At 36.1% G+C, this 13,373-nt stretch overlaps 1 protein-coding gene across 1 annotated transcript; it reads right to left on the bottom strand.

The window, feature by feature from the left end:
• Positions 1–25: 25 nt before the first annotated feature.
• notchl (notch receptor, like) lies at positions 26–12,754 on the bottom strand. The gene is made up of 11 exons (XM_067412295.1): positions 12,552–12,754; positions 10,129–10,273; positions 9,690–10,022; positions 7,816–8,042; positions 6,914–7,226; positions 6,685–6,815; positions 4,797–4,855; positions 4,591–4,720; positions 3,982–4,079; positions 3,309–3,643; positions 26–3,225 (listed from the first exon to the last, which is right to left on the bottom strand). Exons 1-11 carry the CDS (start codon positions 12,607–12,609, stop codon positions 2,706–2,708), a joined length of 2,349 nt encoding a protein of 782 aa, XP_067268396.1. The 5' UTR covers positions 12,610–12,754; the 3' UTR covers positions 26–2,705.
• Between the last annotated feature and the right edge of the window lie 619 nt (positions 12,755–13,373).

Genomic DNA, 13,373 nt, shown 5'->3' with positions numbered 1-13,373 from the left:
AAAATATTTTTACAATTTAAAAAAAAAAATTCTATGTGAATATATAGTAAAATATAATTTATTTCTGTGATCAAAGCTGAATTTTTACTCCAGTCTTAAGTGTCAAAATGCTGATTTGCTTCTCAAGAAACATTTGTGATTATTATCAGTGTTGAAAACAGTCATGCTGCTTCTGTGGAAACTGATACCGTGTCACTTGATCAATTTAATGCGTCCTTGCTGAACAAAAGGTTTATAAAAGTATACAGTATATCTGAAGTAAGACTATATCTGGCACTCATTACTTCAGATTAATTTTACAGTGAAAAGTTATTTGGTAATGTTTGACTGGCCGATGTCTGTGGTGTTGGATTTCATGAAAGTAGCGTCTTACAAAAGTGTGAAAGAAAATTTGATTACCAGCAATGGCATTGTGTGAAATTTTACCTTTACAGTCTTCATCTCATTTAAATACTGTTCATTTTTGAAAACATTAGTTGGTGAATATTTGAAACCCTAAATTGCATGAAATCTTTAAACATGTTCGAATTATATTTTGACCTTAAATCAAAATAAATAAGGAATTGTGATTTGATTACAGACAATTAAGCATTGTTAAGATTTCATTAGGATACATAACATATATTATTTTGATTTCATGAGGCTTAAGCAATAATGTGTTAAGTAAAACATCTATACATATTACATTCATGAGATATTAAAGCTGCAATATGTAAGATTTTCTGTCCGCTAGAGGTCGCTAGAGGCCTATTCAAAACAAAAGCGTAGCTTGATGACGCCAAGTTTGAGTGTGGAATCTTGGGACATGTGATCTTCACATCACATCCGGTGGAAATAATCGGGATAGGACTGTAGACAGTGCTCTATAAATAGAGTAGGCTATTATTGTCCTGCTAATTATTATTTAATACCCATAAAAATAAATAGTAACTGCCTTTTCTCGTCATGGTTAACAGTAGGCGTGTTATTTTAGCTAATAACATTTATTAATTAGCTTATAAAGCCCACATTTAACGTTACCTAAAAAAGTTCAGTGATCCGTCAGATCCTGTAGGTCAGTTAGTACAGTTTACTGCTGAACAACTCATTTTGTCGGTGTGAAATAACACAGAAATCGAAAATTAATAGTTAAATATCTTCACTCTCCCCTCGAAGCTCCGACAGTCCTCAGAGGAGCTGTCAATCACAACATGACGACACGCCCCTTTTCTATAGCATCAAATTGCTAGCTAAAATCAAACTTATCACAAAAACGAACAATTTAATATATATATGCGTGATAACAACTACCTTAAATGACCAAAACCATCTTAAGGAAAATTTTATTTGAAGCGTAATTTATTTTTTTATTTTAACTCATTCCCGTTCGTTTGCATGGAGATGGCAGGGTTTGTGACCTGTACTGCATCCAGCCACCAGGGGGCGATCAAAGAGCCCGCATCTTCACTTTTCAGGACGTATGAGGCACAGTCCGCCATGTTTATCTCCTCAGCAGAGCATTTAACAGCAGCATTCAAGTAAGAAATGTGTTCTTATTAAAGCTACGTTCAGTTATTTTCTTGTGTGGTTCATATTAACAGCAGATACAGTACTGTATATTACACTGCTTTCACTTTATGAGGTATTTGTATCATTTAAAGGAATAATAGTAGTCTCTGTTTAGCTGACCCATCCATACAATAAACAAAACAAGCCCTGAAAATTGATAACACATATTAATATGTGTTCTTAATATTTAATATTAGTATTAGATGATTAGTTAATTCCATCTTATAGATTATACTTTCAATAAAACATTTGCGATGGATTTGTAAAAGCTGTTTTTATGCATGTGTTTTTGTTGCATTTACACATTTACCCAGCAGGGGTCACCAGCGTGTAGTGTTTCGAACGCTTCGAAACAGTGAATCAATTGATTCGAAGCTTTGAAAAGCTTTGTTTCTCCCATCGCGACGATATAGATGATAATCAAAACCAAACAGATGTTTTGTTAGTTTTTGGCAGAGTGAGTATTCGAGGCACGCACGATCTGTACAGGCTCCGCCCTCTTCTGGAAAAGGGGGCGGGGAGCAGCAGCTCATTTACATTTAAAGATACATGCACAAAAAAAGCATTTTTCCTTCCACTCGAAAATGGAAGACTAGTAATAAGTTTAATGTCAATCAGATATTATGTTCAGTGTTTGCAGAAATAAATACAAAAAAAAAACGATACGTGGCTTTTGAAAATCGATATTGACCACATTTTAAAAAAACGATTATTTGAAAAATCTATTTTTTTGCCCAGCCCTACTGAACACCGTTACTGACAATCCTCATTTTGTCTGCGTGAGATTCTCCAGCTTTGTTGTTGTTGAGCTGTTAAAGCTCCACCCTCTTCTGGAAAGGGGGCGGGGAGCAGCAGCTCATTTGCATTTAAAGGGACACACACAAAAACAGTGTGTTTTTGCAAATCACACCCAAATAGGGGCAAATTTAACAAGCTATAATAAATGATCTGTGGGGGATTTTGAGCTGAAACTTCACAGACACATTCTGGGGATGGACTTTATTTTCTTTACACATAATTCAATTGCTTTTGATTTTGGTGTGAGGACATGTTTTCCTGAGACTCGGCCAGTAATATTACAAAAGCAGACTATTTTATAGTCCGTAAGATGATTGTAAACAACAGTTATGTATATTTTAATTTCTCTCGATCCTCTCTCACATGCTGCTCTGGATGGAGATGCTGGGCTCATTATTGACCCTCTCACTGTGGATTTTGGAGATGCAGTTCCTTATATTTTCCCTCTCAGAATCCATCTGAGTCGAGCTGAGACTGTTCCCTGCGATTTTGCTCTCTGATTGGCTGGCTGATTCTCTCGGGTGGGGCACGATCACTATTTCTACATGCTCATTGGCTGGTTTTCCAGCTGCCGCAGCTATGGAGAGCTCTGGTTGGTTGCCACTGGAGCGGCGGTTCAGTGCATGTTGGGTACAGGAGAACGAGCGCTGTCGAGGTGCCGGTTGTGGACACAGGAAGTGAGGCGTTGCTGCCCGAGTAACATCCTGTGCCATCTCCCTCTCCTCGTCCTCAGCCTCTGATGTCACTTCCTGGAGAGTACTGATAGGCCGAGATGGGCGGCCAAGAATCCTAGGGCTGACCAACGCCGTTGCCGATTGGTTGGGGGTCGGACGCCAGTTCTGGGGGGAGGAGCATTGCACTCTGGCCATCTGCCAATCACTGTTGAGAACATCACATGAGAACACTCCAGACACGGGAACTTAAAAAAGCATATGCAACTGAAAGAAAGTGTTGCAACTTACATAGGTGGAGGTGTCGACATCCCCCTGTGACCTATGACCCCTGAGAATGAGGCACTTCTTCCCGGCAGACATGGAGGCGAAGCAACCCACGGAGAAAACGCGTACGTGCGATCGTCCCAAAGCACCTCAGTGGTGGGATCTAGAGGAACCGGCGCCCTGTGAACTCTGTGAGCCAATAGGAGCTCAAGGACCTGATGATGTAATCCCTCTCGAGCCACATCCAGTGGCCGCCGCCCTTTGCAATCAGACAGGTCTTGATTGGCCCCGTTAAGCAGCAGGAATCGTGCGGTGTCATAGCAACCGTGGAGAGCCGAGAGAAACAAAGCCGTTTCACCCTATAGAGAAAGAGTGACTTATTCCATTACTATTGAGTGAGTGTGACAGAATCATTATGTAGACCAGGGATGGGCAGCTCCGGTCCTGGAGGGCCAGTGTCCTGCAGAGTTTATCTCCATCCCTGATAAAAACTCACTTGCCTATAACTTTCTACTAATCCTAAAGACCTTGATTAGCTGGTTCAGGTGTGTTTGATTAGGGCTGGAGCTAAACTCTGCTGGGCAGTTGCCCTCCAGGACCGGGGTTGCCCATCCCTGATGTAGACTGTAGAACTGTCAACATCTATCTATCTATAGGATTGGCTATAGAGAAGTATAGAAAATACCCTCTTCTTTACCTTATGATCCTGTAAGTCCACTGCAGCACCGTAGCGGATGAGAGTCCGTGTCAATGGGAGGTGATTTACTGAGCATGCCCAGTGGAGGGCAGATCTCCCTGGATGAAGAGTGGGAGAGAGAGAGAAAGAGAAGAGATGCAAGAAGGAATTGATCTCGATCAGTGAAAGGGTGATCAGGAAATGGCGTGTTGTGGCGCACAGAGGGGTCACAAAATAGTGGACGAAGCCAAAAAATGACGTGAGAGCATCCAGGAATGTGTTATGAGGAGGGAAAACAGGAAGCCAACGACCATGACCACAAAAGAGGGAAATGTATGAGAGAGAGGAAGGTTAGTACATTATTTCCACATTGACCGGGGCGCTACAGCACATTAACTCTGTTCTGAATCAGACGTGTTTATCAGGGGTGCTGGAGCGAGGGAAGCAGGAGGAGACGCGCGGCAGTGGGGAGTTCAGGACAGGACAGAGAAAGTGACAAAGACAAAACCAGACACATTACTCCCCAACTGCAAAGGAAACAAAAACTGTTCCTGTAAGGTGTTCTTGAGGACCACATCGATTGGAGGGACTCATTCCACATGCAACAGAAGAGAACGCTGATGCTCGTACCCGTGTGGTCCGTGTTATTGACCGGCACTCCGGCTCTCAGGAGCTCCAGAACCACTCGGTCGAGCCCGCTTCTGACAGCACGGATCAGCACGACCGAGCCGTCTGGACCGCACCACTGCACCGGAGCGGTCTGAGAGAGGACAGCAGAGAGGGTCAGATCTACAGACTGATGTTGTCAAATGCATGCGGAAATCAGGGAAACTCACATTTCTTGGTGGTCTTTGAGGTGTAGGAACAGCGTTCCTTTCCCATCCTCTAGGTGGAGCTAAAAGAGTGAGAATTACAGAGAAATGCAGTTGAGTTGAAGTACAATTCTCCTGCTATCTGTCCTATATAGTGTTCAAGATTAGAATTAGCACTTCCCCTTTTCATAGTACATTGTATAAATTTTGCAAATATTGTTTAGATGTAAATGATTATTCACAGGCTGTATTTGATTACAAGTTTATTTAAATGAGTCTTTCTAGCTTGAATCATCACTCAAAAAATTTCTATGTGACATTTTAATACTAATAATAATAATAAACTTTATTTTATATAGTTACATCTCAAAGTGCTTCACAGAAACATAAATACAAAAAAGAAAGAAAACATACATTAGAGCAAAATTAAGAAGAGAGAAGAGAGAATTAGTTTAGAATTAGTTTTTCATTAAGAGAGAAAGGTGCATAAAAAATTATAATAAAAATTATAATAATAATGCATACTTTTTACCTATATTTTGCATAATTTAAAATGCTTTAGTACTTATTTATTAATATTTTGAACTAGCTTTTGATTTTATTTTTTTTACTTTGTTTTTAGTTTTAGTAATTTTATGTGATTTGTCATTTTTATTAATTTCTTTTTTAATATATTGCTATTTAAATTAGTTTTTATTTTAATTTTAGTACATTAACTTAAAATAATTTAATATATATGTAAAAAAGAAACTATATATATATATATATATATATATATATATATATATATATATAAAGAAAGTATTTATTAATATTTAAAAATAAAGTATTTTATTAATATTTTGAACTAGCTTTTGATTTTATATATTTTTACTACTTTTTAGTTTAAGTTTTAGTAATTTTGTTATGATATTTGTCACTTTTATTAATTTATTTTTTGATATATAGCTATTTAAATTTGTTTTTATTTTAATTTTAGTACATTAACTTATTAACTATATATATATAGAAAGGAACTAATAAAAATATTAGTAAAAAATAAAGAAATGTCATATATATATATATATATATATATATATATATATATATATATATATATATATATATATATATATATATATATATATATATATATAAAATATACCAAAAGTATTAGAAATTTTGTTTTTGTTAATTAAAATAAAGATAAAATATAAATGTTGATATAAATGTTTATAATGTTTATAAACATTAATTCAGAATATGTCTTAAAATATATAAATGTAGCTAAAATAAGTTTGTTAATGTACTAAAATTAAAATTAAAAAAATAAACCTAAATAGCATTATCTAAAATACTGAAAATATAAAAATAAAAGCTAATTCAAAATATTAATAAATACTATAATAGTATATAATAATACTAAAATAACGCTGCATTAATCACATATATTGTATTTTACTTTAAATCTTTTCAATCTGAAAATATATTTGATTGTTTTAGTAATGTATATATGTATATGTAAACTTACACAATTTCACATGCTTCAGTAATTTTTTTATATATATACATTACTAAAACATTAAAATATATTTTCAGGTTGAAAAGATTTAAAGTAAAATACAATATATTTGATTAATGCAGCGTTATTTTAGTATTATTATATACTATTATAGTATTTATTAATATTTTTATTTTTACCTTTTTTCTTTTATTTTTTAATTTTGCATATTTATATTTTCAGTATTTTAAATATTGCTATATATATATATATATTTAGGCTGATTGTTTAAGAAGATTACAGTAAAAAAAAAACAATATATATATATTTACTTTGCTGTTTAGAATTTTCCCCCCTCAATTTTAGAGTAAATACATAACTATATCATCTAAGTATGTGGAGTGGAAGCGGTCAGTTCCTCCTCATCCTCACCCAGCATGCGTGGCTGTTGGAAGTGTTTTTGGTCAGGTGATCTGTGGTCACAGATCGTCTTATTGATGTCCTCCATGGAGCTCTGGGTCACGTCGGTGTCACTTCCGATGTCTAGTTCCTTCCTCAGGGGCCTAAAATCAGCATAAAGCACAGGGACAATCGTCCCCATCACACCGTTTCCTCCTCACAGTGTGAAACTCTTCAAAGACACTTTGAACATCAGACTCACCGCATACGGATAGCATCCTCGCCGAGGGGCTCCTTGCGTCTTTTTCCTGATTCCTTTCCTTTCTTGTTTTTCTTCATCCCATTTCTATCTTTATCTCTTCCCGATCGGCTTCTTTTCTCCTCAGAGCGGCGAGTCCAGGCCTTGCTGCCATTATTGCTGTCGGTGACGGTGGACCTGTGACGCACTCGCTCGCCTCCCTCCCGCCGCTGTCGTCTTCTCTTTAACCACATCAACACCACCGGGACGATCACGACAAGCGCCACACCGAGTCCAGTCGCCACGCCGACCACTGGCCACATCCAGGCAGGAGAGGCTTCAGGAAGTGAAACATGAGATTGAGCATGTAAACGATGCCCGTAAATACATGAAAAACACCTCAATAATAGAACTAACTTCTCTGAAACTCTTATTTTCTGCAGTTACGCTCCTAGAAGAAAAGGTTCAATGGGGTTCTATATAGAGCTCTAGGGAACCCTTTATGCCAAAAATGTTCTATACAAGGAGAAATGTCTTAAAGGGGACCTATAATGCCACTTTTACAAGTCTCTGGTGTCCCCAGAATGTGTCTGTGAAGTTTCAGCTCAAAATCCCCCACAGATCATTTATTATAGCTTGTCAAATTTGCCCCTATTTGAGTGTGAGCAAAAACACGCCGTTTTTGTGTGCGTCCCTTTAAATGCAAATGAGCTCCGCTTTCCAGAAGAGGGCGGAGCATTAACAGCTCAACAACAACAAAGCTGGAGAATCTCACGCAGCCAAAATGAGGAAAGTGTTCAGCCTTACATTGTTCAAACCGGAGTCGACACTGATGGAGAGACTCAGGAAGAAGTTACAACTTTTAGACGTTTCTGAATGGTTAGTGGATAAATTGATGTAGTTGCTGTGGAGTTGATTCAACGTACTGCTGCGTTCCTTGTTTGGCAGTTTCACCTCCTCTCTGGCTCCTATTTCCTCATCAACTCCACGCACACTGATTACAGCTGCCTGGATCTCTGGGATCATGGGAAAGGGGGCGTGGTTCAGTGCCAGGACGGCACGCAGGAAGTGTCCGGCCTCGACGGCATACGGGAAACAGGTGGAAGGAAGACGGGAGCAGGCTCTGTTATCCAGCTGCAGGAATAACACTGACCTGTAGTACAAAAATACAGATGCAGTCAGCAAATTTGACACAGACCACTAATTATTGAAGGCAATACCTGCATGATATCACTACAATCATATATCAAAGAAAAATAAAAAGTCCTTAAAATCAAACAGTGAAGTGTCCTAAATTAGATTAGCCAAAACAAAGGTCATTTATGTGAAAGGCACAATAGCAAAAACAGCCTAATTTAAGAGAGGGTGGAAAATAGCTGTTTAAAACTAAATTATTTATTTTTACATTATTTTTAGGTGTTTTTTTAGGTTTTATTATATTTGATTTATATTATGAGAATTTTTGTTGCATAAAACATTGATTCATGTGGAATATAAAAAATAAAATCAAGACAAAATAGCAATATTAGCCTAATTCAAGAGCTCAGAGAGAGGTTGGAAAGTAGCTGTGTAAAACATAATTATTTATTTTTACATTGTTTTTGGGTATATGTTTTAGGTTTTATTATATTTGATTTATATTATGAGACTTTGTGGTGCATAAAACATTGATTAACATGGACTATAAAAAATAAAATAAAATTAAGGCACAATAGCAAATTCGAGAGCTGGTGGAAAATAGCTGTGTGAAACATAATTATTTATTTTTACATTATTTTTAGGTATATTTTTTAGGTTTTAGTATATTTGATTTATATTATGAGAATTTTTGGTGCATAAAACATTGATTAACATGGACTATAAAAAATAAAATAAAATTAAGGCACAATAGCAAATTCGAGAGCTGGTGGAAAATAGCGGCGTAAAACTAAATTATTTATTTTTACATTGTTTTTAGGTGTTTTTTTTAGATTGTATTATATTTGATTTATATTATGAGAATTTTTGGTGCATAAAACATTGATTAATGTGGAATATAAAAAAAATAAAATCAAGACACAATAGCAATATTAGCCTAATTCGAGAGCTCATAGAAGGTGTAAAATAGCTGTGTAAAACAAAATTATTTATTTTTACATTATTTTTACGTGTATTTTTTAGGTTTTATTATAATTGATTTATATTATGAGAATATTTGGTGCATAAAACGTTGATCAACATGGACTATAAAATGCTAAAATAAAATCAAGACACAACAGCAATAACAGCCTAATTCGAGAGCTCAGAGAGAGTGTGAAAAATAGCTGCAGTGTAAAACAAAATTATTTATTTTTACATTATTTCTTAGGTTTTGTTATTTGTTTGTTGAGTATGCTTGGTACATAAAACCTTGATTAACATAAATAATATAACACTCACATAAAAAATAAAATACAAATATAGCTCTAAGCAGCAGTTATCGGCAATTAGCCTTTAAGCAGATGCGTAATTTACTAAAAACATGCTTTTTTAAAAAAGCTTTTTAACTGTTATAGTGCCCCCTTTCACCAAAATATGATTGAAATGTTAATAATAGTGATTTTATAATGTCTAAATATAAATCCAAAAGCAAAACCTGTGAAAAGACCTATATTAGTAAGTAGAATGAGCCAATGAGTGGTCCTCTGCTGCCATCTAGAGGTTATAAAGGTAATTTTATGTGTTGTGTTTTCCCACAAGAAATCTCCACTAAAGGCACATTTTCCACGTTAACTCCATGCTTACACACACATAGATATAGATATTATATAGCATTATTTACCCATTGCTGTCGTAGGATGGTGTTTGAGCGTACAGCTCCGCCAGCTGTCGAGTGTCCATCGTCAGAAGGTCAGAGGTGGGCTGGAGAGGAGCCATTCCTCTGAGTTTGACGCTGGTCTGGAGGACAGTGCTTAAGGCCCATAACAGAGAGCCGTTCTGGAACTGACCCCTCTGGAAGGGAATCCTAGCGTGCAGTATGAGGCTTCCTTTGGCCCAGACGGGATACTGCTTTTTGTGGCAGTCCGAGCCGTCCCACCCACAGGGGGCGGTGTAGCAGCCCTGGTCGCAGTAGCCGTTGTCATAATGATTTCGGCAGTATTGAATATGCCCTGAACTGAAAGAACACATTTGAATGTATTACACGTATTCATATGCATTACAATTAATGGTAGACATTCTATAAGTAACTTTGTTTTATGTGATTTTTGCATGTTTCTTACATGCAGGAGCCTTTTTCTTTGAGGCAGTCAAATCCATCTTTCAGACAGGCAGAACTCGAGCACTCCTCATCACATTCTCCATTCCCAAACTTGGCCTGGCACATTTTTCCTTCCGTACAGCTGATGTATGGATCACCAGGAGAGGCTTTTTAGAAATAGAATGATTATTATGTAAGTAAAACACTATAGAGTTTGAAAGCTTGGTGTATAATGTTTTTGAAATAAGTCTCTTCTGTTTAACAAAGCTGCATATATTTGATAAAAAAATACAGCAAAAAATTTGAAATATTTTTACAATTTAAAATTTCTGTTTGAATATGATGTAAACTGTAATTTATATCCTGTGATCAAAGCTGAATTTTCAGCATCATTACTCCAGTCACATGATCCTTCAGAAATCATTCTGATACGATGATTTGATGCACATTTCTGATGCTGAAACAGTTCATATTTGCATAGAAACAAAGTTTTGATCCCCACAAGACGTTTAGATCATATAACAAAGTTGAAATTTAAATTATAAAATTAGTTCTCAAGTGTTTTGGTTAAAAACATGAAGTATCGACCTGATAATGCAATGTTAAGTATGTTTTTGAGCTATTAAAGGAGATTTGACCTGAATTCCAGGAGAAACAGGAAACTAGGGGCATGACACAAACAGGAAGTTTCCAGAATGAACAGCAACAGGAAATGGGGTGGAATGGGAGTGGATTACTGTAGCGAATAGAGTTGACAATAGAGTTGACAGGTGTGTGTGTGTGTGAAGCAAAATCAACCCATAATGGCTGAACAATAGTAACATTTTTACATTGTAGCCTTTATATTTTCATTTGATATATTTACTGTAGCATTTTGGCTACTACCGTGTATCTATCGAACCATCAAACCTTGAGAAAAATAGGCTATTTTAGATTTGTGAAATATTATAAGTCCCCCTGTGGTGAAAATCAAGTTTTTTAATGTTGTTTACATGTCTACATGACAAACCATGTGCAAATTCATCAGTCAACACCATTGCTGAGTATTTTCTCTTTAAAACTGCAGTCATTAAAGGGTTAGTTCACCCAAAAATGAAAATTCTGTCATTTATTACTCACCCTCATGTCGTTCCACACCCGTAAGACCTTCATTCATCTTCAGAACACAAATTAAGATATTTTAGTTGAAATCCGGTGGCTCAGTGAGGCCTGCATAGGGAGCAATGACATTTCCTCTCTCAAGATCCATTAATGTACTAAAAACATATTTAAATCAGTTCATGTGAGTACAGTGGTTCAATATTAATATTATAAAGCGATGAGAATATTTTTGGTGCGACAAAAAAACAAAATAACGACTTATATAGTGATGGCCGATTTCAAAACACTGCTTCAGGAAGCTTCGGAGCGTTATGAATCACTGTGTCGAATCAGCGGTTTGGCCAAAGTCACGTGACTTCAGCAGTTTGACACGCGATCTGAATCATGATTCGACACAAAAGATTCATAACGCTCCGAAGCTTCCTGAAGCAGTGTTTTGAAATCGGCCATCACTATACAAGTCATTATTTTTTTGGTGCACCAAAAATATTCTCATCGCTTTATAATATTAATATTGAACCACTGTACTCACATGAACTGATTTAAATATGTTTTAGTACATTAATGGATCTTGAGAGAGGAAATGTCATTGCTGGCTATGCAGGCCTCACTGAGCCATCGGATTTCATCAAAAATATCTTAATTTTCGTTCTGACGATGAACTAAGGATGTGGAACGGCATGAGAGTAAGTAATTAAGGACAGAATTTTCATTTTTGGGTGAACTAACCCTTTGAAGTATTTATTTGACAAAATTATTTGGCAAAAAGGCTTCTAACTTCAGATACAGGTTTTATTTTACTATGCAAAAAAATACAAAAATCTCACAGCAATATATAATCGATTATGTTACTGAGCAGTTATTCATATTTCGTTTTTCTCTCTCTCTTTAGTTCATAATTTCTGGCCAAAAATCATTGCTTTATCACAAAACAAAACAAACAACAACAACAACAGCAAAACAATCAGCTCCAAACACAACTACGCAATAAATCTTTTACATATTTTTAATAATATTTGAATTAATTGTGAAGATGTCAGTTTTCCCATAGGCTAGAACCAGCTTCTAAGTCAAGATATTATTATAAATATATATAGCCAATATATATTTTTTTGTTTTTTGGATAAAAAATACATTTACCATGTGTGTCTGACACCATATTAAAGTTTACACCATACTAAAAGTAAACAAAAAAACGTTTTGAAAAGAAAAGAAATATACCATTCCTCTCGCTCATTTGCTGCCACAGTAAGTCGGTCATTAGAACACCAGCATCATCACATCATGTGATCATCTGAGTCTGTATTCATCAGTTTTATCCACATGAAGCTGAATTTGACTCACCTTCAGATGATCTGCAGAGAGCCCAGAAGAGGAAGGTTAATCTGGCTGTCAGGTGCATGGCACAACTCAGTCAGGACTTTCTTTTCTCAGTCTGAACCACAGGGCCTGGTGTCTTCTCATCTGAAGGTGATCTTTCTGATCTTGGACGGGTTCGTCAGGTGATGCAGCGTTATCAGTCCAGAAAGAGTCTGTGAAGTGTGTGAACGTTCATGTCTACACCCTCAGCAGCTCCCGCCCTCAATTTGTCCCTCATTCTTTTTCAGAAGCACAGCGGATATCTGGACGACTTCCTGCCACTGTGTGGAGAAGAATAGGAGCGAGTGTGTGTGTGTGTGTGTGTGTGTGTATGTGAATCTGAAAGGTCATTAACACATGAGTTTGACCTATACCTACAGTACTGTTTATGAATTATTGTGTTGCATGAATTGTGTTGAAGGAAAATTGACAGGACAATTGAACAATAACACACACAAAAAAACTTCCCTTCCTTGTGTTCAAACTAGACATAATATCTCATTTGTATATGCCTGCTAAAAGTCCTGTATGTTTGCTTTTCTTTTCTCAGCAGAAGAAAATGGTGTTAAATGTTACTGGTCCACCCCACAGCCGTTACATATTTAAAACAGTAATATCCTATACTAAACCTAAACTATGTATCATTTGAAAGCTTAGAATCTCTAGTTGTCATATTTGGTGATTGATTCTGAAAATAAATTACATTGGAGCAGTAATTTATCAATTTGCAATAAGAATATTTTCATACTCATAAGGCATGTTCAGACCTTTATTTTGAAATAGTGATGAACATATAAAATCATTAAA

The sequence above is a fragment of the Chanodichthys erythropterus genome, chromosome 2, assembly GCF_024489055.1.
Source record: "Chanodichthys erythropterus isolate Z2021 chromosome 2, ASM2448905v1, whole genome shotgun sequence".
Taxonomy (NCBI): domain Eukaryota; kingdom Metazoa; phylum Chordata; class Actinopteri; order Cypriniformes; family Xenocyprididae; genus Chanodichthys; species Chanodichthys erythropterus.
The sequence above is the reverse complement of the archived record's forward strand: the minus strand, read 5'-3'. Positions and strand labels throughout refer to the sequence as shown.

Bases quoted from the DNA above. Each gene is read 5' to 3' on its own strand.
- notchl (XM_067412295.1), bottom strand. From the start codon at position 12,609: ATGCACCTGACAGCCAGATTAACCTTCCTCTTCTGGGCTCTCTGCAGA. The intron at 4,721-4,796 runs GTGAGTTTCCCT...GTCCTCTCTCAG, and splicing joins CTCAAAGACCACCAAGAAAT to ACCGCTCCGGTGCAGTGGTG. The intron at 3,226-3,308 runs GTAAGTTGCAAC...TGTTCTCAACAG, and splicing joins ATGTCGACACCTCCACCTAT to TGATTGGCAGATGGCCAGAG.